The following is a 21608-nucleotide window of genomic DNA, read 5'->3' as shown; positions in this document are numbered from 1 at the left end:
AGGAGCCACTTCAGCACTGCAGCTACCTTGGCACTTTCTATTTGTTTCCTTTCTCCTAAAGCCCTGAGAGTGCCTCCAAAGTTGCCAGTGTACAAGTTAATCTCTCAAACAGCACACGGGATTAGCATTTCTGTGTAGTTATGTCAACATTGTCATTAGTGAGAGGGAGCACTTAACAGATACCACTTTCAGTGTTCCTGCAAGGTATAACTGGTAAATTCAGTCTCATGTGAGGGAAAGACAACCACTGAGTTTATCTGTTGTAAGACCACTGAATATATGAGGAAGCTGAAAAGGGTTCTTATTATTTTTGCCATTTGGATTAGTTGTTTGGGTGGAATTTTGGCCTTAGTGAATTCAACAAAAGGTATGTTGCCAACTTACCAGGGATAGGTTTTTCACCAGTTTGGTCCTTCAGTGTTTGGAAGATGAATAGCTGCTGACAGCTGTTGCAACAAATATTTTTCCCTAACGTGCAGTTTGTCAAGGAGTGAGGATTGCTGAGTGTATTGCAGGAGCAGACAGGAAGGCATAGATAGTCCTGATAGCCTGTTCTGTTCCTGGAATGGTGTAAGTCCAACTCTTTTAGTAACAAGCCCATTTTCTACACTGGCTGTGGGAGAAGCAGGTTGGCGAAGGGTTTTTATCTGTGATTTGTTTAGAGAAGGTGGAATACATTGCTTTGAGTCATCTTTTAAGTCAGTGAGAACCGATCTGCTTCCTTCTCTTTGCAGTGTATAGCTAGGTACCTCAGAATGTGTTTTTTCTGGTTTTATCCCATGCCTCCAAGTTCTGTAGCCGGAGAGCAACATTGCAGTGACTGTGTGCCAAATACTTGTTAAGAATTGCTTGGGAAGACAATAGAAACTGAGATGATTATTTTTTTTTTTAAGAAAGGGAAGTACTCAACTTCACTTTTAATTTTTTAGGAAGATGTACATGTTTTATTTCTTGAGAATCCTTTGAAAATCCCAACCAGTGCTTCTGAAAGCAACAATGATGCAGTAAAATGATTCTCTGCAAACTGTTCATACTTGTTCAGTGGTATACTGAATAATCCCACTCTTTTTTGTTTTTCTGTTTTTTTTAATAGGGTATTCCAGGACCACATGGTAATCCAGGTTTGCCAGGATTGCCAGGTCCGAAGGTGAGTTAATTTATCCATGTTGCCATGTAAATACATGAACTTCTTAATGACTTTTTGGAAGCCTCAGAACTGTTTCCTGTAATAGAAGCAATTGGCCTTCTTTGGTTTACAGCTGAAGACTGTTACTATAAACATATTTTAATTAAATGTAATCAATCACATTGAACTTCAAATTAAAACAAAATAGCAGTTTATTCAGGGGAAAAAAAAAAAACCCTGTGTGTGCAGAATGATAACCTGGAAACTGTTATCCATGCAAGTAGTCTGTAATTCCCAAAAGAGTTCCTGTAAATCAGCTTGGCCTCTTTGATAACCTGTAATTTAAGTGAGAATAAACATTTAATCGCTGTAACCTTTTGCCGCCTTTTTTTTTTTTTTTAAAAAAAAGGAAGAAAAATATACTGTCAATCTCTATAAATTCCTCTTTTTTTTTTCAGTGCCCAACCTTTGATATTTAAATATTGTAATATTTCAGACATTATCACTTGATTAATATGCTAGAATAATTTTCTGAAGGTTTATGGATGTGATATTTAAAACCAAAGAAAAAATACTAGACTGGAAGCTCAAATAAAACCTTTCAAATTTGTGTAACATAGGCCCTTTAAATAGATTTGACAGATTTGTGCAGTTGCAGAATGCCTTCAACTCATATTTAGTTTGAGCAATTTGATAGACATGTTAGGAAAAAAACAGCGGCAACCATTATTTGTTTTGGTGCGATTTCTAATGGCAGGAATCTGACCTGTCATGACAGGTATTAAAAACTGCTTGAGGACATAAAAAGAAATTTAATAAAGCTTTTGGTGTCAAACACTGTAAAACCAAGTGACTCTCTTTTTTGTGTGTGCTTTTGTTATTATCTAGTTCTATAGGAACAGTTAAACTTAGAGATTCATAATTATTTTTTACAATATTTATGCTGGCTGTATAATATAATAGATCTCTAGGAAAATAATTGTAACTAATTACTCCTAGCATTTGTTTTATAATGTATTTTCCCCCTCCACTGGATCATAATCCTGATCAGTTCTGTAGCTCTCTCCATGATTTTAAGAATAGAAGGAACTGTGTGTATGCATGTACCTATATATACATATATAAAATATATATATGCATCTATTACTAGGTGCTTAGTGATCTGTTTTCTTTCTGTTAGACTATAAATTATCTGTTCAATACAAGTGTCTTCTGAAACAATTTTCTTTAAATAAAAAAATTAGCCAGGTGCTCACCAAGTTTTGACTATGAAGGTCCAGTTGACCTGCACTGGCTATGTAAATCGAAACAAAACACACTTTTGTTTGATCTTAAAACATTGCAGACAAGTTGCAACAATTTTCTGGCAGTAACTTAATGCAGAATTTTATTCTGCCTTTGAGATGCATGTGTTTTTCCTTCCTATGCTGAAGCATCCTTTATGTACTTGCTTTTGAAGCATGGAACAACATTAACTAATACTCTTACAGTATAGTATCCAGCCCTGGATGTGTGCTAGCAGTTCCAACCGATAGCTGACGTCCTCAGCATTTAATTCCTGATAAAGAGTTGACGGGTGTTTGTAAAGTCATTTAGAAGTATTCATGAGGTTTGGTTGCATTCCTGGCTCTCTGAAAAATGGATTAGTTAAGAAAATCTAGTTTGTGGGTTCTGGCACTGTTCTAACTACACTGTAATGTTACATGGATTAAATAATGAAGTGTTTTATTTTATCCTCACATCTTGACCTCTGGTGACGTGTTGTTAATCCACAACTGAAGGCCATGCATCACAATGGCTGTTTCTTTTTTCGATTAAAAATGATGAGGAATTAATTATGCTTATAAGGGAAAGGAAAGGCTATGGGTAAGTTATCAGAGGCCTGTGTTTTAACTAGCTGAGAGCTGATCACAGTTTTATTACAACTCTTAGTTTAATATGCCTGTGTTGGAAAATGGAAGCAGAAGACAGATTGAAGTTGTTCAAGGAATATAACTATTTACCTTCCAAAAGGTAAATCAGCTGGAAAATACTCAGATAACTCCTGCCACGCTGAAGAATGGTGTTCTCTCTGACCTGACACATCAATTTAACACAACAGATTCATTTTTCTGTATTTCCAGGCTTTATTTAGTATTCAACAGGCTTAGTTTCTCAAGTGGCCTCACATGTACAAATCTTAACTGCAGAGGGAAGGGTAACCCCTGATCCGCAGTACCGTACGCAAGGGGAGGATCAGGCCCCGTAGCATTTCAGATAAGAGCCACAACTGTTATAGGTCTGAAATGGCTGAGCGTCAGGAAGCCTCACGCTGCTTGTCTTGCGTGTCCCTCCGAGCATCCAGTGTTGCCCCTGGGAGTAGGATTTTGCTGGCAATGTCTAAACAGCTGTTTTTCCCAACTTTAGCTCTCTTTCAATGAAGGGCACATATAATCTTTAGCGCTGCTGTGAGATATCTTTAATATTAACATTTATTTCCTTGGCTACATAAAACGTATTTTTGAGTGAGAAGAGTAGATGTTGATGCTTGTGAGTAACACCCAGTGGTACTCTACAGCTTTGAAATCAAGAGCACTGTTGTAGCTTGTGCCACTTATATAAACAGGTCAATGCAATGTTACAGTGCCTTTTGCATGCAGCTTTTAGGATGAATTAGACTAAGGTGTTTGCCATTTCCTCCTCAATTATCTTACTTTCAGTTGTTAGTGCATGAATGTGGTTTCAGCCTATGGCTCTGGGAGCTCCCCAGATGACTGCTCGGCCTGCATGCAGCAGTTCACCCAGGGCTGTCTCAGGAGGTACCGTTCGCTGGTGACTCCTGTTTTAAGGGCAGTGAACTTGACGATGAGGGGTGCGGGTTTGCGGTGGTGGCAGAGCTGCCTGTAGCCAAGAGCTCTGCAGGGCTGGCTGCCAGGCCTGCTGGTCCTGACCAGCCCCAGCTCCTGGCCCAGGCAGGCCCTAGGCCTCTGCGGCGTGTGGGCCTGCAGAGCCTGGTGCTTTGTGTGGCGGCGGGCTCTGGCAGTGGGGATTTGCAATGCAATAGGAGAGATCAGTGTGGCAGCGTCTTTCCCCTTTCAGCAGCCTGGTCTTGGATGCAGACTAACTTCTGGCCAGAATGGTGAACTGTCTCATCTGCTAGGAAGTAACTCGTAATTGAACAGAGGCCTTTGCTGTCTGTTTACAGCTCCAGCCTTCCCAGCCGCGATGTCTGCGCTGCGTGGGGCAGGTACTGAGCATGAGGAAGCCTGGAGAAGATTATAATCAATGCAGTAATATAGCATTTGGGGAATAGGTGGTGTCCTGAAGTGGTGGAGACGCGGGGAGAGAGCATTTCAGCTGGGGTGTGGCTGTAACCCTGCTTGGATTTACCAATAAAATCTTCTTATCAAATGTTTTTGTGACATTATTAAATTTGGAAAATGTAAATCTCATTTTGATGTGAACTCACACATTTTTCATAGAATCAGAATCCTTTGGATTGGAGGGGCCCTTTACAGGTCATCTAGTCCAACCCCCCTGCAAGAGCAGGGACATCTTTAACTAGATCAGGTTGCTCAGAGCCCCATCCAACCTGACCTTGAATGTTTCCAGGGATGGGGCCTCCACTACCTCTCTGGGCGACCCGTTCCAGTGCCTCACCACCCTCATTGTAAAAAATTTCTTTCTTAAATCCAGTCTAAATGGAGCCTATCTAAATGGAGTCTTTCTTAAACCCAGTATAATTTCTTTCTTAAATCCAGTCTTTTGTGTGAGTTCTTTACTCACACAAAATATTTAGTGTATGTTCCAGTTCTTTACTGGAAAAGTTATGAAAAAAACCCCAAAACCAATCTGTAATAACAACTGAATTTTATATGAACATTCCCCCTCCTCTTGCTATAACTGCAAATATTTGTTTCTGCATATATTATTAAAAGCTCTCTTCCTTGATGATATTAATGAGCTTAGTTTCTCTGCAACAGGGCCCTAAAGGAGACCCAGGATTCTCTCCAGGACAGGCAAAACGTGGAGAAAAGGTAATATTTTCTTAATTATAGAAAAATGTTTTGTCTGTCCTGTTCTTTTGTGGAAGTCTTGTTGAATATTCAGGTAAGTTATAACAGCACAATGCTTTGTATTTACTGCGACCCTGGTGTATTTTGAGTCTTAATTGTGTGAGACTGACCAGTGCAGACACAGGTGATGTAACAAACCAAAGACAAATAAGAAATTATATTGAAAGCTGAAACTTAAATGATATATTTGATTTCATTTATGAAAATAAAATTTAAAAAATTAAGAGAAAGTTTTATATATTATATGTTCATAATATTCAAACCCTAATATTCACAAAATTAAATTCAATTCTGTTCACACTGATATGACAAAGTACAGATTCCAGTTTTCTTTAGTACCTTGCATTAGTACAGAAAGTTGTGTAAGACAGATGAAATTTGGTGATAAGTGCATACACTATTGCATGTTGTGTTGTATTTAACCACTTTGTTAACAGACTCTTGATGCTAAGATTTGTCCTTTCACTTCAGAGGTTTTTCTTGCTAGTTCCTCCTAAGCTGCTTTAGCCAAACTAGCGGTTGCCCAAAATATTTAAGTATAAATATTTAAAATGGTTCTTCATAGAAATTGTGGGCTTGAAAGCTTGTGATTATTTCATTTTTAGACTGCAAATCTACTGACTATGTATGAAACTTTAAAATCAGGGTGATAATGCTAAAAATGAAATTGCATGTTTGCATTCTAATGTGTTAGCCTATGCTATATCTTTTAGAATATTGTGTATTTATGCTAAGTTTTATTAAGAGCATTTGCTAGTAGTTAAATTGTGGAACATTTGCGCTAAGTAGAAAACACTGTAGGAGTCCAGGACCACTCTCCGTAATGAAGTAAGCGTTAGCAAATAACTATTGTTTACTAGCTGCTGATGTATATGCATATTTTTTAATGCATATATTCTTTCAAACCCTAAAATTCACAAATACATATTTTCAGTGTTAAAGGGCTGCTGAGCAAAATTCAGAAATGTGTCTGTTGATGCACTGATAAGAAATTGAAGTGAAGCTTTTGTAGAAATAGCAACATTATTTTAAGAGCTAACCAGCTCTTGCTTTTGGCAATCTAATCATAGTGTTGTGAGGTATACATGTCTACCTGAAACTCAAGGTATATTCTTTGGCATGAGCCCAAACTACCACAGAACAGTCTAAACCCCACCTATGTATATGTATGACCTACACCTAAATACATGTAGAATGAATCTATAATCCAAAAGTATGAGATTGATATGCATTTTTATAGTTCTCACTATTTTGGGTTCTTAATTTTTCACCCAAGTCAAATTTGCTCACCCTAAGTAATGGACTTTAACTTACTTTGATGCGAACTCACTTCCAGGATCTGTTCATTGACTCACTGAATTTGAATTTGGGCACGAATCCTGAAAGTGTGTCTCTTCACTGTCAGTCCTGAGCAAGGAAAAAAGAATTGGAACAACCTTCCTTCCTCCCACAACTGCAACAACCATAAGAAAATGCATCTTTTTCTAGCTCACTAGCATTTGAGATGCTCTAATTCTCATTCATGTGTACCATCATGTAGTTGCAAGTTTTAAAGAACTTGAATGAGAATAGCCATATGCCACCATAACACTTTTGTCTATACGTGTCTGTCATGTTGTCTTTTACACAGATTAGATTTACGTCGTGTTTTATGCAGACGTGCCTTAATGGTGTCTTGATTGCTGGTTGAGGATTGTTGGCATAACAGTAACACAAACAATACACAGTAATAGTTAAATATATATATTAATTTGAGGTGAAACCATGCACTTCTGAGGGAAGGATTACCTCAAGAATTGTATGGCTTCTTCACTCCCATTTATGTTGGCTAAAAGTAAATGTTGTGAGGTTGTGAACTAAGTCTGTTCCAGCCATGATTTAGCCATGTTGTATCATGCAGGAGCATGCACATTGCACCAGGTGGTTGTAGTTGAGGAACTGTTGCCTTTTCAATTTTTTTCCTCTAAAAAAAAAAACCTATGCCTGATAAAACAACATTGGCTACTTCTTCATAACAAATGTCAAAGAATGCAGAGAAGATATGAAGTCCTACATGTTTATAGCCCTGTGTCATGTTCCAGTGAAACAGTGATTCTGGATGCTTTTGTTGTACAGGGTGATCCAGGCCCCATAGGTTTTCCAGGCCCACCTGGGATCAAAGGCCAGAAGGTAAGATTCTGTTGCCATTTTCATGTAACTCTCCCTGGCTCAAATCTGTGGCACTCAGGTGGATGTCTGGTGGTCAAGAGGTGATAGAAGGGCTTTAGGCCTGTTGTTGGTACTGTGACTGTCTACTGTGTCAGGCTCCAGGGCCAACAGTGCAAAATGTTTCCATGTTATACAGATCAGACACTAACTAGAACCATGTTTAAGATACAGTCTGGGTCAGGCAGAAGTTAAGAATACCAGGTTTTGAACAGCACTACACCTGTAAAGAGTTAAAAGTATTTCACGCTTAATGTTTTAATGACAAGCCCACAATTTATTGTTTTAAATAATTGATCTTTAGTTATTGCTTTTCAATATATGTAAATAGGCAAACATGCTCTTAGCTCATTGTGATCTCAGAAATTACTTTCAAAGGAATGTGAGCACAAGTAGCTGTGAAATAAACCAAGAAAAAACTGCAGAAAAATCAAGTACTTCTGTTTTTGTTTTGTACCCCAGTACTACTGGGGAATTGCTATAATATTGAATAAATAACATATTTTTAATATTCTTTCTCATCCAGGTAAAAAGGAAGATTAAAAAAATCCTACATATGAGTTAATGGTGTCCCAAATTCTTTTTGATTTTGACAGTTGGCTTGTGTTAACCGAGTAGTTTCTGAACAGTGAGATATTTGATAGCGAAGAAAAACTCTAATGTTCTTCCAGATATTTTTAATAGTGTAATACAAATCTATGTTCGTTTCATGGCAATTACTTTTTGTCATATTGACTTTTGTCAGTGTTTTCCTGAAAGACCTAGAAATTCGAGGTTTTTTCTTTATGCAATCCATCATCCATTTCTTATTAACTGGAGCAATGGCTTTGGAGAGCTGAAGGGGAGGGTGCACTGCAGTGCCTGCTGCCCTCCGCTGGCTGTGATCGCCCCACTCCAGGGTGGCTGTGGCGGAAACTGCTTTTAACAAGTTTTCTAATCAGACTTGCTTGGTTCTGAACTTCCTGTGCAACGTTATTTGGTGCTTATACAAAAACATGTGTTGTGGAAGTTTGAGGCGAGTGTGCATATTGTTTTCACTTTTTTTGACAAGAATGACTTTGAGAAGCCATATTCCATGTGCTTTTGGTTCTGTTTTTCTGAATATCTGAGATTATGTTAGGAGAGTTTCTTGGAAAGATTCATTTTACCCAAAAAAAAAAAAAAATTTTTTTTAAGCCCTCAATGCAATAGAAAAGCACTAGTAAACTACTGTTTTGGATTAGAACTATAAAATGATGTGTTTCTTTTTATAAAGCTGAGAATTAATGAGACAGTAAAACAAACGTATGTTACTAATCAGGACTCTGGGAACAGATTATTGTGATTGACTTTATTTTTCATTACATGCCATGTGTCGGAGTATGCGTCCTTGTGGTTGCATATAAAATATGACATATTTCTCATGCCTGTAACACACACTATAAAAAGCCAAGTTGTGCTCAGGGTAGGGCTCCAAATTTGTCCTAGCATAAGAACAGAAACTTGCATGTTTATGAAGTGTTTAGAGGCCTGTTTCTTTCAGGCATCTTTTGAAGCAGAGAAGCAATGGCGGGAGATGCGGGTTAGTTTGAGGAGAGTGCTGGATCCAGAGCAGTTGCACGGATCTCATGTCTGGAGCTGTCTTGACAGAGCCATCTTTAAATCGGCACTCAAAACTTCCTTTTATCAGTCCAGAGACCTCACAAAGTGACATTCCTTCCTTCCCCCTCTCCTCAAAAAGGGCCTATTTCACTGTACAGACAGGCGAGTACTTGCCTCCACTAGCCAGAGTACTGGGGGGTAGATTGCCAGCCAAAGGACAGTACTCCTGGGTGTTTGCTTGCCTGGGATCGTGCCAATACATTAGAATGACTGCAGTGCCTGTGTGGTTGCAGGTACTTTACAATGACATTGGAAAAGATTTTTTGAAAGATTGGCTACAATTTTGGGCTAGCTTTATTCCCTATCTAATATGGGTGTAACAGTAAATCACGGGAATCTGGATCTATAAAATACTGATAAAATTCACATACTAAAGTATGATATGATATGTTGAAGGAAAAAACTTGGCTGCAACCTGAGAAAGGCTGTGTATTTCCTTTTGTCTTTACTTTTATATCCTGTAAAGGGTAAGGCAGATAGGTAAATTTCAAAGCAGTACCTGTGGTGATGTCAACATTATGCTACCAAGTGTCTCCCACTGCTTCTCCTAGAGAGTGCAATCTTCCTTGAGCGGGAGGAAACTTCAACTCTGTGAGAGAAATTCCTCTACTGAATTAGATTGAGAAAAGGTCCATCTTCTGTATGTTTGGGTGGTTTTGGTTTGGTTTTTTTTTTTAAGGGATATTTCCATTCATTAGGATATTCTGGCTAAGAGATGCTAGGTGAGATCTTAGTTGTGTTAATAAACGTCAGCAAACAAGGTAGAATGGAGCTATGAAGGAAAAAAAAACCATCACCATTTGCCGATGAAGAAGTTTTTCAAAACTGGATGCTGTGTGATGACAACATGGAGCTGATAAGTAAGCATTGCAAAGGCTCCTGTGACAGTGCATGGAAATCTGTTTATATGCTAGACTTACCCCATGCCTAGAAAATTTTTTTTCTGGCACTTTTCAAAGACTAATATCTCTCTGCAGCTGATGGTTGTAGCATTAGGTTTCACCTACTGATTTTTAGAGGTTACAGAAACTTCTTGGCTCTATAGCAAAGGTGCCAGTGTTGTGCCAGATGTATTTTAATAATAAATGCATAGAAATTCTAATAAAACACAATGGGCACCAGTAAGATGGGAAGACTTGGCTTGAACAGTCCTTGCTGTTATGATTTAACATCTACATCTTGCTATATACAGATTTTACTCAGTCTGGGTCCCACTGTGCTAGGCATATGGTAGAAGTCAGACACTTAAACTTGCTATGAAGTCTTTTCTGAGTCGTATTAGTTGGCGGTAAAGATTTTTTTCTCTCACGCAGACCAAAGTATTCTTGCAGCTTGCTGTGTTTTTGTAACGTGCTTGAAGTCTGTATTGCTGTAATTGGAAGCTTCAAATCTTTCTCTTCCACACTGGGCTTTTAAATCAGAGCATTAATCTTCATTAGAAATGGGGAGGTATTTCATTTTGCAAACCAGCACATGTGAACTTCTATTCTTGTTTACTCTCATCTTAGCTCAGAGCAAACTGGGTCTTATTTATATGGCTATGCTCAAGAATATGAACCCAAATGAATAAAAAGCTAAGAATTTTAAGAAGATTAGCCAAGTCACAGGAAAGGAAACCGCTATGTGAAAACTCTCTCTTTGGAATGATACTCACTTTAGCGTGGTTTAGCTTCATTCCCAACCAGCATTCAGTTAGAATGAATTAAGGCCATGTTAACTCTGAATAAGAATATGGGCATACTACTCTAAAATACGAGTTCAGAGCAGTTTTCCTCTGGCAGAAGTAAGATGATGTTGTGTAGAAACACGCACACCAGTAATTAGTCCTCCTTCTTCATCTCACAGTTCCTTATGTGCCTTCTTTTGAAACTGTCCATGCAGCTGTTAATCAGCTAAACTGACCTGCTTTGAAACTAAATCGTGATAAACTTCTCTTTGAATGTTTCTGTATATAGCAGTATTTGCTTTTCTTTTCTCCTTGTACAGAAATAATAAACTACTGAGAGATTTCTTCTAGCAACACCTACTTTAGTTGATCATTTAAGCATAGAGGGAGGATAAAATTCTGAAATGGATAAAACTCATGAAATACAGAGCGGGCTGAGACTGTAAAAAAACTGTATGGCTTTCTGAGGGAGATTTTGAAAGCTAAAGATGAGTTACTGGCTTATGCTGGCAACTTTAGTTCTGCTTTAACACTTCAATAAAAAATTTGGTTTTAGGCATGCATTAATGTAGTAAACTGGGATATTTCATATTAACTGGTTTATCCAAAATCAGCTCCTGGCTGTCTGTGTTACAGCCTTTTTTTTCTTCCCCCAACAGCAATGCAGACCTGCTTCCTTAGATACAAGATAACATGTATAAATTATTTAGACTTAAGCTACAGGAGAGGATTGAAGCCAGAATACATTATAATTTTGCAAACTGGCAGTGCCCCATGTGTGATTAGCAAAATGAAAGGACACACCTGCTGTGCTGGGTTTTGAGAAAATGAGGCCTTGGGTTTCTTAATGAGTACATCTCTTTTGGATGAAGATTCCTTAAGCAAGCCTATAATAGCAAAATTGCAAATTTTGAAGCCTGACAGATGTGATTCTCTTCTATTATCTAAAATTATCACCAAGCAAAATCATTCCATCTTTTAATTTTGTATAAGATAATAAAATTAATTTCATGCAGAAATATTCTTGTGGTTACGCAGAAGCTTATCTAAAACTTTGGGATACCTGATCTGCTGAAATCAGTTGCAGAATTCCTTCTTATTACAGTGATTCTCAAATCTCTACTGACTAATAAGTATCATCATGCTGCATGGCAGCCAGATGTTTGACATCAGCCAAGACATTCCTGCTATTCAGTCAATGTCTTTGAGGCCAATTTTATGATAGAATTGTATCCAGAATAAGGATTGTTTTGGTCTTTCTCTTTCAAGCTGCAGCTTTTGGAACTTGCGTATTTCCAGCACCTCTTGCAAGGGATGTGGAGACCAGACACTTGGCTTCTGCATCAATCATGCAACTATTACAGCCTCCCTTTTTAGACCAGCTTGTCTGGGTACATTTAGTATAGTGTAGAGACATCCAAGAAGAAGGTTCCCCTTTCAAGTGTACTAATGCAGGTGGCAGGTTCCAGCTCTATTTTTAATTCTTTCTTTTCTTGAAGAGCTAAAATATGCATGAACTGGTCAATGTGCAGGGAGTAAAGTTTGACAGCTTCATGATTCCAGCACCACAGGGAAGATTTCTGGGATGAGAAACAGGCTATTCTCCCTACTGATATAAATTCCATAATAAAAGGGCTGAAGTTTGTTCTATGTTAATTTTAAAAAGACGTAACGTGTCCTGGAAGGTCTGTCTTTCTTGAGAGTGTCCTAGAATAGTATGGGATGACCCCCTACTTATACCCTTCCTCTGAACTGCCTTGTTCAGAAAGGGCATAGTGACAAGGATTTGGAATGGGGAAATGCACTGTACCAAATCCAATTCTGCAGTTTCAGTAATAACTGGGGACAGCATCCCATATACTCATTTTTTTAGAAGAGTACAAGTCTGGAACTGTCTTTAAGCATGCTGATATCCTGACATTGTCTAAACTGCCATGAAGATTTCTTACTCCTTTTCTCTACCTCAGCTTTCGTATGAGCTGCTAGACGTAAACCACACTAATGCTGCAGGCAAACAAGTTTGGATAATTTTTTTTCTTGATAAAGGGAGATTGGAGTAGGCAAAAAAGGTCCATTTTGTGTGTTTAACTGTATTTATCACGCATCTGTTGCTCTACCTGCAGGGTCTTAAGGGTTATCTGGGACTGCGAGGGCCACGGGGTGAGCAGGTAAGTGATGAAAGCACAGTACACTATACCCTACAGATGAACAGTTGAGGACAGAAGAATGCATAATCCAATGTAAGTGTTCCGTATAAGCAATCAGTGTAGATTACTGATTGCTTAAGGAAATACTTGATCATTCTTGACCAAAAATTCAGATTATTTAGAGATCAGTGTGGTAAAAAATGGTCTAAATGAAATGGAAAAGACCAGCTTCAACTACCACACTGGCTTGGCAGAGGTTAGTGTAAAATTCTTGTTAGAGGCACAGTTTGGATTCTCTCAAAACCTCTACTGAGTTAATGCATTTTAAATCTCCTAGCATGTAGAAAATGAAATGGTTATTTAGTGTTTTTTCTTACTTCCATGTCACTTCAAGAAGCAATCTGTATGTAAATTTCAAAGACATCCAGTTGCTGATGCATCTTGTTAGCATTAACGAGGCTCCTCATGCAGAGTAGATGGAAGCATGAGTCTTCTTTTGGATGACACTGAAAGGGAAATGGTGGTGATAACAGATGATAGACACCCGAAGGGAGATGAAAACTCATGATCTTCTATGTCTTTAATGAGTTTTATACACAAATCTTAGCTGAATGAGTGGTGACTTTTATTATAGGCCCACAGGCATTTTTCTGTGATTACTATAATTTAGCAGTGAGATAAAGAGATAGCCAGTGAAAAAAAAAGTCATTCTTAATATCAGAAGAAGAATGCCTCAATCTTTGAAGAAGTTGCAGGGGATAAGTAATCGGTTACCATGGAGGGGGAAAAGTGAAGCTTGCATTGAAAAGTAATTCTGCTCACTATTCGTGCAATCAAGCATATAAGTTCCTTTGAAGGCAATTCATGTTCAAGAACGTGGAAACTGGTGATGTGCAACTGTTTGATATCTCAGTGTTCTCATACTGCTGCTGTAAATATTTTCCTTAATTCTTATCACTTAAAAAATCCTCTGATGTGACTTTTAAGAGAGCACTTGGGATGAAAGTTTTATTTGGCATGTAGTTCTTACTGCTGGTATTTTCAGGCCTGGTTGGTGAAGGTGATGAGTTAGACCAGTTACTTGTCATCTGTAGCACCTACCTGTGTCGTTAGTTTTTAGAAGCTTGTACAGTGAGGGCAGACATTCCTCTGAATTTGTGAATTGTGGAACCTCTTGAACAGCTGGTAACAAAGGAAAAGTTTTAAAAGATAAGTTGTAAATGCAATGATTCTACTGCTTAGTTTTTTCATATACGCATATTTTGAGGTACAGCTGAGCCAAAATAGGGCACTATGGATCCTAGTTCCATGATAGAACGTCTGTCAGAAGATGAATCACTACCAGTTGAAAGCAGGTGACGGAATAATCTCAATGGCAGCTCATTTAAACAAAAACTACTGCAACCCCTTTTTGCATCTGCACTTCTGAGTTCTGCTTCCTAAGACTGCTGTTTCACCATAAATCAGCTGTGAACAGCTCAGAGAGGAAGCCCTGGTCCATTGCTATGGTAACACTGACACATGACAGTGGGTGGAAGGGTCAGGCTGGGAGAGTGTCCAATTTATGGAGTTGGCTTGATTAAAATAAAATTAACTGAACAGAGGTAGGTGGAGCTTCCTATGTCTCAATGATGGGGCTGTGCCATTTGGCACCATTTCAGAAAAGCACATTTTTCTGAAAATAAACAGTCAGATGCACAGATGTTAAGTAATAACACAACCAAAAAAATGACTTTTGGATTTGATTAGGAGGAAGAAGATGGAGAGAAGTTCATAACTAATCCAGTGCTATATTGACCTGATTCTGGAAGAAACAAAGAAATTTGGCTTTGTAAGGACACAAGGATTCTTCTTTAATGAAACATTTAACACATTTGTTCAAATACAGCTAAGACCAGTTCAGTTACTTCATTATAAGGACCTGTCTCCTATAGTTGTCCTTAATTGCTTTTTATAAATTGCATCAATGTTTTTATTATGGAAATAAGGGGTGCACTGTTGTATTTCACAAAATCTGACTCTGCTGTAATGCTTTTTAAAGGATATGTAACTGAAATTGGTGGAGTTACTTATACATGATGAGTAAATTTTAGGGTGTTGCTGTCCAGCTTGCTTAAAAAGCAGTTCTTCCATGAGCTTAAGCTGTGTCATATGACTAGGTGTTAAAAGAGAAATGATAAAACAAATAAACTCCAAAACATGACATTAAACCTGTTTGTTGTTTCTTTCCTTTTTTTTTTTCTTTTTTCCACTTAGGGAATTCCAGGAATGGCTGGCAATATTGGGGCAGTTGGTTACCCTGGCAGGCAGGTGCAGTAACTATACTAATGCCTTTGAAGTTTGGGGGGTTTTCTTGTTTGTTCTTTTCAAAAGTACCATATCTAACTCTTTTGGAACTGCAAATAGTATAAATGTATTTGTTTACATCCTATAATTTATCCTTGAAACAAACCTCTTTCACAGGTAGTGCCCTTCAGTAATGTTGAGGCTTGTGGCTTTTAAACTCGGATGGGTTAGATGCAGTAATGCTGTACCTTTCTGGAATACATAAATTACATTACTGAATGTCTACTCCTTCATAAACCTCTTGTGGTTCTATGCATTTTATCTTTTTCATATTTCAAGTCCAGAAACAATAGGAAACTGCCTGTTGTAGTATAGTTCCCCCTGATTTTTACCAGTGTATTTACTTCACTGCTGAAACTATTTCTTCAGCCCTTTAGGGAAACAGAACATTAAAAGATTCCCCCCCCCCCTTTAGATATTTGAGAAGGAGAATGAATAAAGCCAGAAAGCAGCTTTCTATAAACACAAGCACTTATATAAATACTGGTTTTATTTTTTTTAATTTACATATAAGCTAACAGATACCTCAGTCCAGTAATACAAATAAGACATAAAGTAGAAATATTAATTATTTTCCCCGGATAAAGGTATATGAGCCAAATTCAACAATTGACTTTTGTGGTTTTGTGTCTGCTTAAAGGGTGAATTTGACCAATACTTTAGGATTTTATTGGATTAGGTTTGTAATGGCTATATATTTTAAAATTCCGTTACAATATTTTATATAGTAATGGATGATAACATGTTTGTGTTGAATCACATAAAATGTTCAGAGCATTTGGACTACATATGCTATTCTGTCACTAGCTTGAAAATTGGAAATGTGTCCAAATATAAAAGCTTATGAAAAATCCTGTGACATTATGTCTCTGTAATGCCAGATCACTGGGTCTGGAAAATAATTTCATCCCAGAAGAAATAATTTTAATGTAAAGGAAGTTTCAGTCATTGTCTAAGTTTCAGCCATGAATTAATGGGAGACCTTTCTGAACATGGTCACAGGGGACTGTTTGATGACAATCTTCAATCCTCTTTAATCCTAATCATTTTAAGAATGTATTGCCAGTTTGCAGTTAACAAATACTGTTACAGTTCTTTAAATAGAGCGTATCTGGTTGTTTAAAATGAAGTACAACTCATGTCTTTTTGTAATAGGGCTTAGCTGGACCAGAAGGTAACCCAGGTCCTAAAGGTGTCAGAGTAAGTAAGCATTTTAAGCCTTTTGGTATGCGTGTCTATTTTTACCCATACGTAAGAAAGGGGATGAGGAGTTTCATTCAGCTCTGCCAGTTATATGCCCACTGAACCACTCTGTCTTTACAGAACCAGCAAAAGAGAAAACAGTGTTTCTTTCAAAATACATGTAAGGATTTAATTTTTTTTCCATGGTGAGCAGCATGGAGCAGTCTTACATTGTTGCCCTTCTTCTCACTTGGAATGCATGCAGGCAAGAGAAGAAAAGCAATACTGAATGTGGGGGTGTGAGAGCTGGGAGTGAAGAGGAGTGGACGTTTCCTGCCTGAAGCATTATTTCCATAATGGAAGCTGTCAAGAAGGGAGACTTATCTGGCATTTGCAATCTGTAACAGCTACAGAAGCTGATAAAGGGAAATGGTCTTGTCACATAAAACCATAAAAGTGATCTTGAGATTTTAGAATGGTTCAGTTGTAGTCGTGTATATCCCAGGTACTGAAGGCTCTTAATGCTCTGCTGATTCAAGGTTTGCTTTTGATTATTCTTGGAGGTAAAACAGGTTGGCTTTTTTCTGTTTTTTTTTTGTTTTGTTTTGTATTTTGTTCTTTTTAATAGGCACATGTCCATGCCTACACACGCTTGTATATGTATTTTTTTAGACTGACTCTCACCATCAGGTAGTAGGCATGGGTTTCCAGAAACTTGCATGTTTGCTGATTGCACCTAGGATTTGAAGGAGCCTTTTGCTAGGTGTTTTCAGGTCCTCAGCTCATGCTGTACAGGTTGCTGAGCAGTGTGCTGTGTTCTCAAGTATCTATTAAAATAATCTTACTGTATTGCTAGATTTGCTTTTATCCTGTTTTTTAAATGTAGTTACTAAAAGCCTTTACCTGCAGCAGTTTCTTAAACATATGTCTGGTTTTTGGGGGTAGGGTTTTTTGATGTTAGTTTTCATTACAGTGATGGAAAAAATTAGTTTGTCAGTATCAAGTGCCAACAGATATTGCACCCTCGGGGATTGTATCTTTTACATTTCTTCAGTTTATTTTTGCTCAGATTCTCAATGCATTTTGTCTCATTCTCTTCTCAACCAACAAGACATTAAGTGATCCCAGTCATTTCCTGAAAAGTTACTACTTCTCTGTTTACACAAAGCTAAAAATGGCCAATGTATGAGTAATTTTAGGGAAAAACACCTGTCAGGTCTTAAGGCTAAGTCCTGTATATTAATTCTGCAAGCAACTTCCAATAAAAACAATGACACAGCCCTGTTGAGACATACTACTGTGCCATGGAGGTGTATAGCAACATGATACAAAGTATCTTTAGAGCTTTAAGTTTAGAACATTCCTGCAATCAAACTATACTCTGCTTCTCATCTGTCTTAAGAAACTGTAGGAAAAAGAAGTGCCTTTGTTTTCCTTACTCTCATTAGGACTGGATGACAAGATGGGCACTTATTTTCATAATTAAAAAACAAACAAAACCCAAAAAACCAAACCAAATCATTACAATTGGAGGACTGGAGAGAGAGAGAGATGAAAACAAAGGATTCTTTTTTAGTAACTAATAATATTTTTGTTCCAATCTCAGTTTGAATCTGGTAGTGCAGAATCCATCTCTACTACTATTTTGGAAATTGTACTATCATTTCTGCTGAGTCAACAGCATGTTTCTGTGTCCATACAACTGATTATATGAGAGGATCTATTTCTGACTTTCTGAGGGGAAGATGGGAGAGAAATGCATTGTGACTGAACTTTAAGAAAAACATTCTGCTTATGAAAAGGTAAACTTTCTAGGACTCTTGCATACAGTGTTATTAACGATGAGAACATCTTTTCTGATGTATTTAATGAATAAGGTTAACTTCAGCAGCTTTTTCATATTTCATTTATTCTAATAAATAAGGTCTCTGATGCAACTTTGTCTTATTGGAACACTTTCTTAGTACTACTTTATTAATTGATTATGTACCCTTATAATAGGAAATTGGTTTTGCTGTTGGTTGAAGAGTAAATCCTAGTCACATTTAAGTTGTTTGAGCTTCACTGGTAATTTAAAATGAGCCAGAATTTTTATCCCTGGATCTTGAACACACACTTGGGCAATACTGAGGGACAAGCAGTGTTGGTGGGAAGCAGCCTTGTAATCAAGAATTGTTCTTATGTTTTTAGGGTTTCATTGGACCTCCAGGTGTGGCAGGACAACCAGGACCTGAAGGACAAAGGGTAGGTTTAATGGAATGTTAATGAAATATTGATGTTTGTGTGGTAATGCAATATATGCTAGAATGGGGAAAAAATGTACAAGGTATAACCCTTCATTTGAGTCTTTGTCTAAAAGTAAAACTGATGTGGAGGCAATTAAATAAATAGGTCATGTCTAATTAGTCTAATCAACGAAATGCACTGGTGCTAAAGTTAAATGGGGAGCAGCTGTAAATTGTTATTTGAATTTAATCTAGAGCTCCAAGGATTAGGGGTATTTTTTTCTTACCACCAAGGTCCATAGTGAGTATTTTTTCATTGAAGCAATTTCGTTCAGTCAATAATTAATATTTGTGAGTTGTCAGATGATGTTTGCAATAAAACCAATCATGGAAATCTTAATCTCTGTCACTCTGTGCTTGAGCTTTTTCTTGCTTCTCTTGAGCACAAAGGATGTCTGGCCATGTACTTTGATGGAAGCAGGATATGGCCCTTCTTCATAGTTGTTCTGATGTGGCCACAGTACCCAAGCAAAGTTTGTGTTCCTTCCCCCCTGTTATAGGACATTGTCTCTATGATTCTTTGCTCAAATCTTTTTTTTTCTTTTTTTTTTTTAATGGTGCTTCTTCTCACACTGTCTTTTCCAACCAAACGCAGGTTTAATTACTTGAGTTTAAGCTACTGAAGAAAAGAAAACCTACTTATGATGGGTTCTTTCTTTCTCAGGGCATCCCAGGCTTCCGTGGAAAAAGAGGTCCTAAAGGGAGACAGGTAAAGCTTCTAACACTTGTTACAATTTCTGCTGCCAGTGTAAATGCATCTGTAATTCACTCTAATCAGCTGAAAAATGTTAGGTTTATTTTTTCCATAGATGACTTTCTATTGTTTCCAGTTAGTACTTTGCAGTACTGCGAATTCTGTGCAGGTTATAACTACTAGATGTTCTGAAGTGAGGAAGACTTGTGATGAGCCTTGTGGCTGGTTACTGATATCAGCTACCTGAGGGTTAAAAGATGACAGAAACACATAAATATATTCTGTAAAATTAGTGTTAGCACAAGGTACAGATATGATGCAAGGTTCATAGTCTGATTTTGGTGTTTGGTTTGAATGCAAATCAGCTGCTTCTAATGTCTGATATTTCTGGACTATGGTAAATTAAAGCTGTCCTCTACTTAACATATATTTCTACAGCTGAGAATAAACACAAATCTGTCAAGTATACATTATCAAGGTTTACATATTTCCTGTGGTATATCTTCAATGCCAAGTGTTTTGTTTTCTGCTGCAACCTTATTATTTTAGGTCTTTGAAGCTGTCCAGGAGTTTCCAATTTTAACTTGCTTGTGGTTTGAGATTGGAAACTGCGAGAGTATTCTCCAGTTGCATACCCAGTTGCACTCAGCAGTTCAGATGACTTTCATGTAGCATGTTGAACAAGCTTGTTCAGCAGTAGTAGTGTGATTACCATCGTTTCGCCCTTGATGTATGCTATGAAAGTTGTGGAGGATTCCGTTTAATTATGTTTTGTCTTCTGTGTGATCTAACCCCAGCCAAAAAAGGCACTAACCTTCAATAGAGTTCCTTTTGATGTAAAGAAAGACAAGCAGAGAAAAGTGTCATTAAGTTGATACACTGCTTTTTCTGACGCTGCTATCAAATTGTTAAGGTATAAAATCAAAGTAAGGATCTGGTTTTTAATTATTCAGCTAGCAGGACAAGGTGCTCCTGTTGTTGTTGATTATATTGTAGTTTGCTTATAATTTTAATCAAATGCTACTTTGTGCATCTGAGTGTTGGGCAAGAAGGGCACTGTGCCATCGGTACCTTGCAGTAGTTGGCAGTGTGTTGTACTGCTGAGTCACGTGCAGCATTTAAGAAGGAGAAACTGGATGGAAAGCAAAGGCTTGTGCTCAGTGTGGAAAAGAAAGAGGGCGTGACAGCAGGGTACTCTGAAAACACGTTTTGCATTATAATCTCATTCTCAGTAGCAGGTTTCACTGAGGCTGCTGATAGCCAGTGTAGTAGTTTCTTTCAATCCATAACAGTTGGTTCTGTGCATGCTATGGTAAGCAGTTCTTTTTCCTTTACAATAAGAACACAACTTTTATCAGTGCCAGGCTGTGTTCTGATAAGGACTTTTATTTATATAAATCAATTCAGAGAGGTTTCACGTAGGTGACAGAGCACCAAAAGCACCTCTGCACAGCATCCATGATTACCTTTATTCAGTACTGATTCCTCTGTAATGTTGTCATTTCCTCAGTCCCAAGGTTCATTCCAAATCCTTTCTATGATCTATAAAGTACTTATTTGACTAAAAGCTACTAATGTAGGGACCAAACCAGAAGAGCAATCACATGGGAACCTGGCTTGAAGTACTTTGCTGGATCACAGGCTTAGAGAATGTGTGTTATTTTAACCCCAGACAATGATAGCTGTGATAACAATGTCTTTTAATGCAGTGCCCTGGAGTTAACAATGCCAGTGCTTTGGGGCAGGGTGCTGTCACTAAAGGAAATTTGGCATGGGAATTGCATAGTGCCTGAAATCAGGCTCCTCACCTTGCGTTCTAGGATGCAACTTATGTCTTTGGACAAAACTTCTGTCAATAATAATACTTGGGAAAAAAACCTGTCTGACTGGCAGAGATCCTTCTGAAAGAAAACAGATCCCAAATATGATCTCATTTTTGGAAAGTAATATTAAAGTATAAGAAAAGTGGATCGTACAAGGGATTGTACACTTACAATTCAAAATGGTACTACTTAGCAGGTTTATTGAATAGTTATTCATACTTGTAACATCTCTGGCATATTTGAAATGGAACAAAATATTCAATTACCAAAATCTTTATTGTGAAGATTATAGAGTGAGGATTTGTTTGAATTTTAGATTAGTTATGCACACAATATGATTTAAAGAAAATATTTCATAGTAAAAGCATATGTATTCAGTTTCTTTCCATTGTATGCTTGTAATATGAAATTTGGCTAGTTCTGCAGTATTTTTAATGC

At 37.6% G+C, this 21608-nt stretch overlaps 1 protein-coding gene across 5 annotated transcripts in view; it reads left to right on the top strand.

Moving 5' to 3' along the window:
- The window catches only part of COL24A1 (collagen type XXIV alpha 1 chain), a 151487-nt gene that overhangs the window by 25406 nt on the left and 104473 nt on the right, over positions 1 to 21608 (top strand). For all 5 annotated transcript variants that reach the window (XM_072868270.1, XM_072868271.1, XM_072868272.1 and 2 more), the window contains exons 5-12: positions 1094 to 1147; positions 5089 to 5142; positions 7297 to 7350; positions 12817 to 12861; positions 15097 to 15150; positions 16342 to 16386; positions 18559 to 18612; positions 19318 to 19362. In XM_072868270.1, the coding sequence (XP_072724371.1) occupies positions 1094 to 1147; positions 5089 to 5142; positions 7297 to 7350; positions 12817 to 12861; positions 15097 to 15150; positions 16342 to 16386; positions 18559 to 18612; positions 19318 to 19362 (405 nt within the window). The remainder of the gene's footprint in view (positions 1 to 1093; positions 1148 to 5088; positions 5143 to 7296; positions 7351 to 12816; positions 12862 to 15096; positions 15151 to 16341; positions 16387 to 18558; positions 18613 to 19317; positions 19363 to 21608) is intronic.

Source organism: Ciconia boyciana, chromosome 7, assembly GCF_034638445.1.
Source record: "Ciconia boyciana chromosome 7, ASM3463844v1, whole genome shotgun sequence".
Classification (NCBI taxonomy): domain Eukaryota; kingdom Metazoa; phylum Chordata; class Aves; order Ciconiiformes; family Ciconiidae; genus Ciconia; species Ciconia boyciana.
This window is presented reverse-complemented; position numbering and strand designations above follow the sequence as displayed.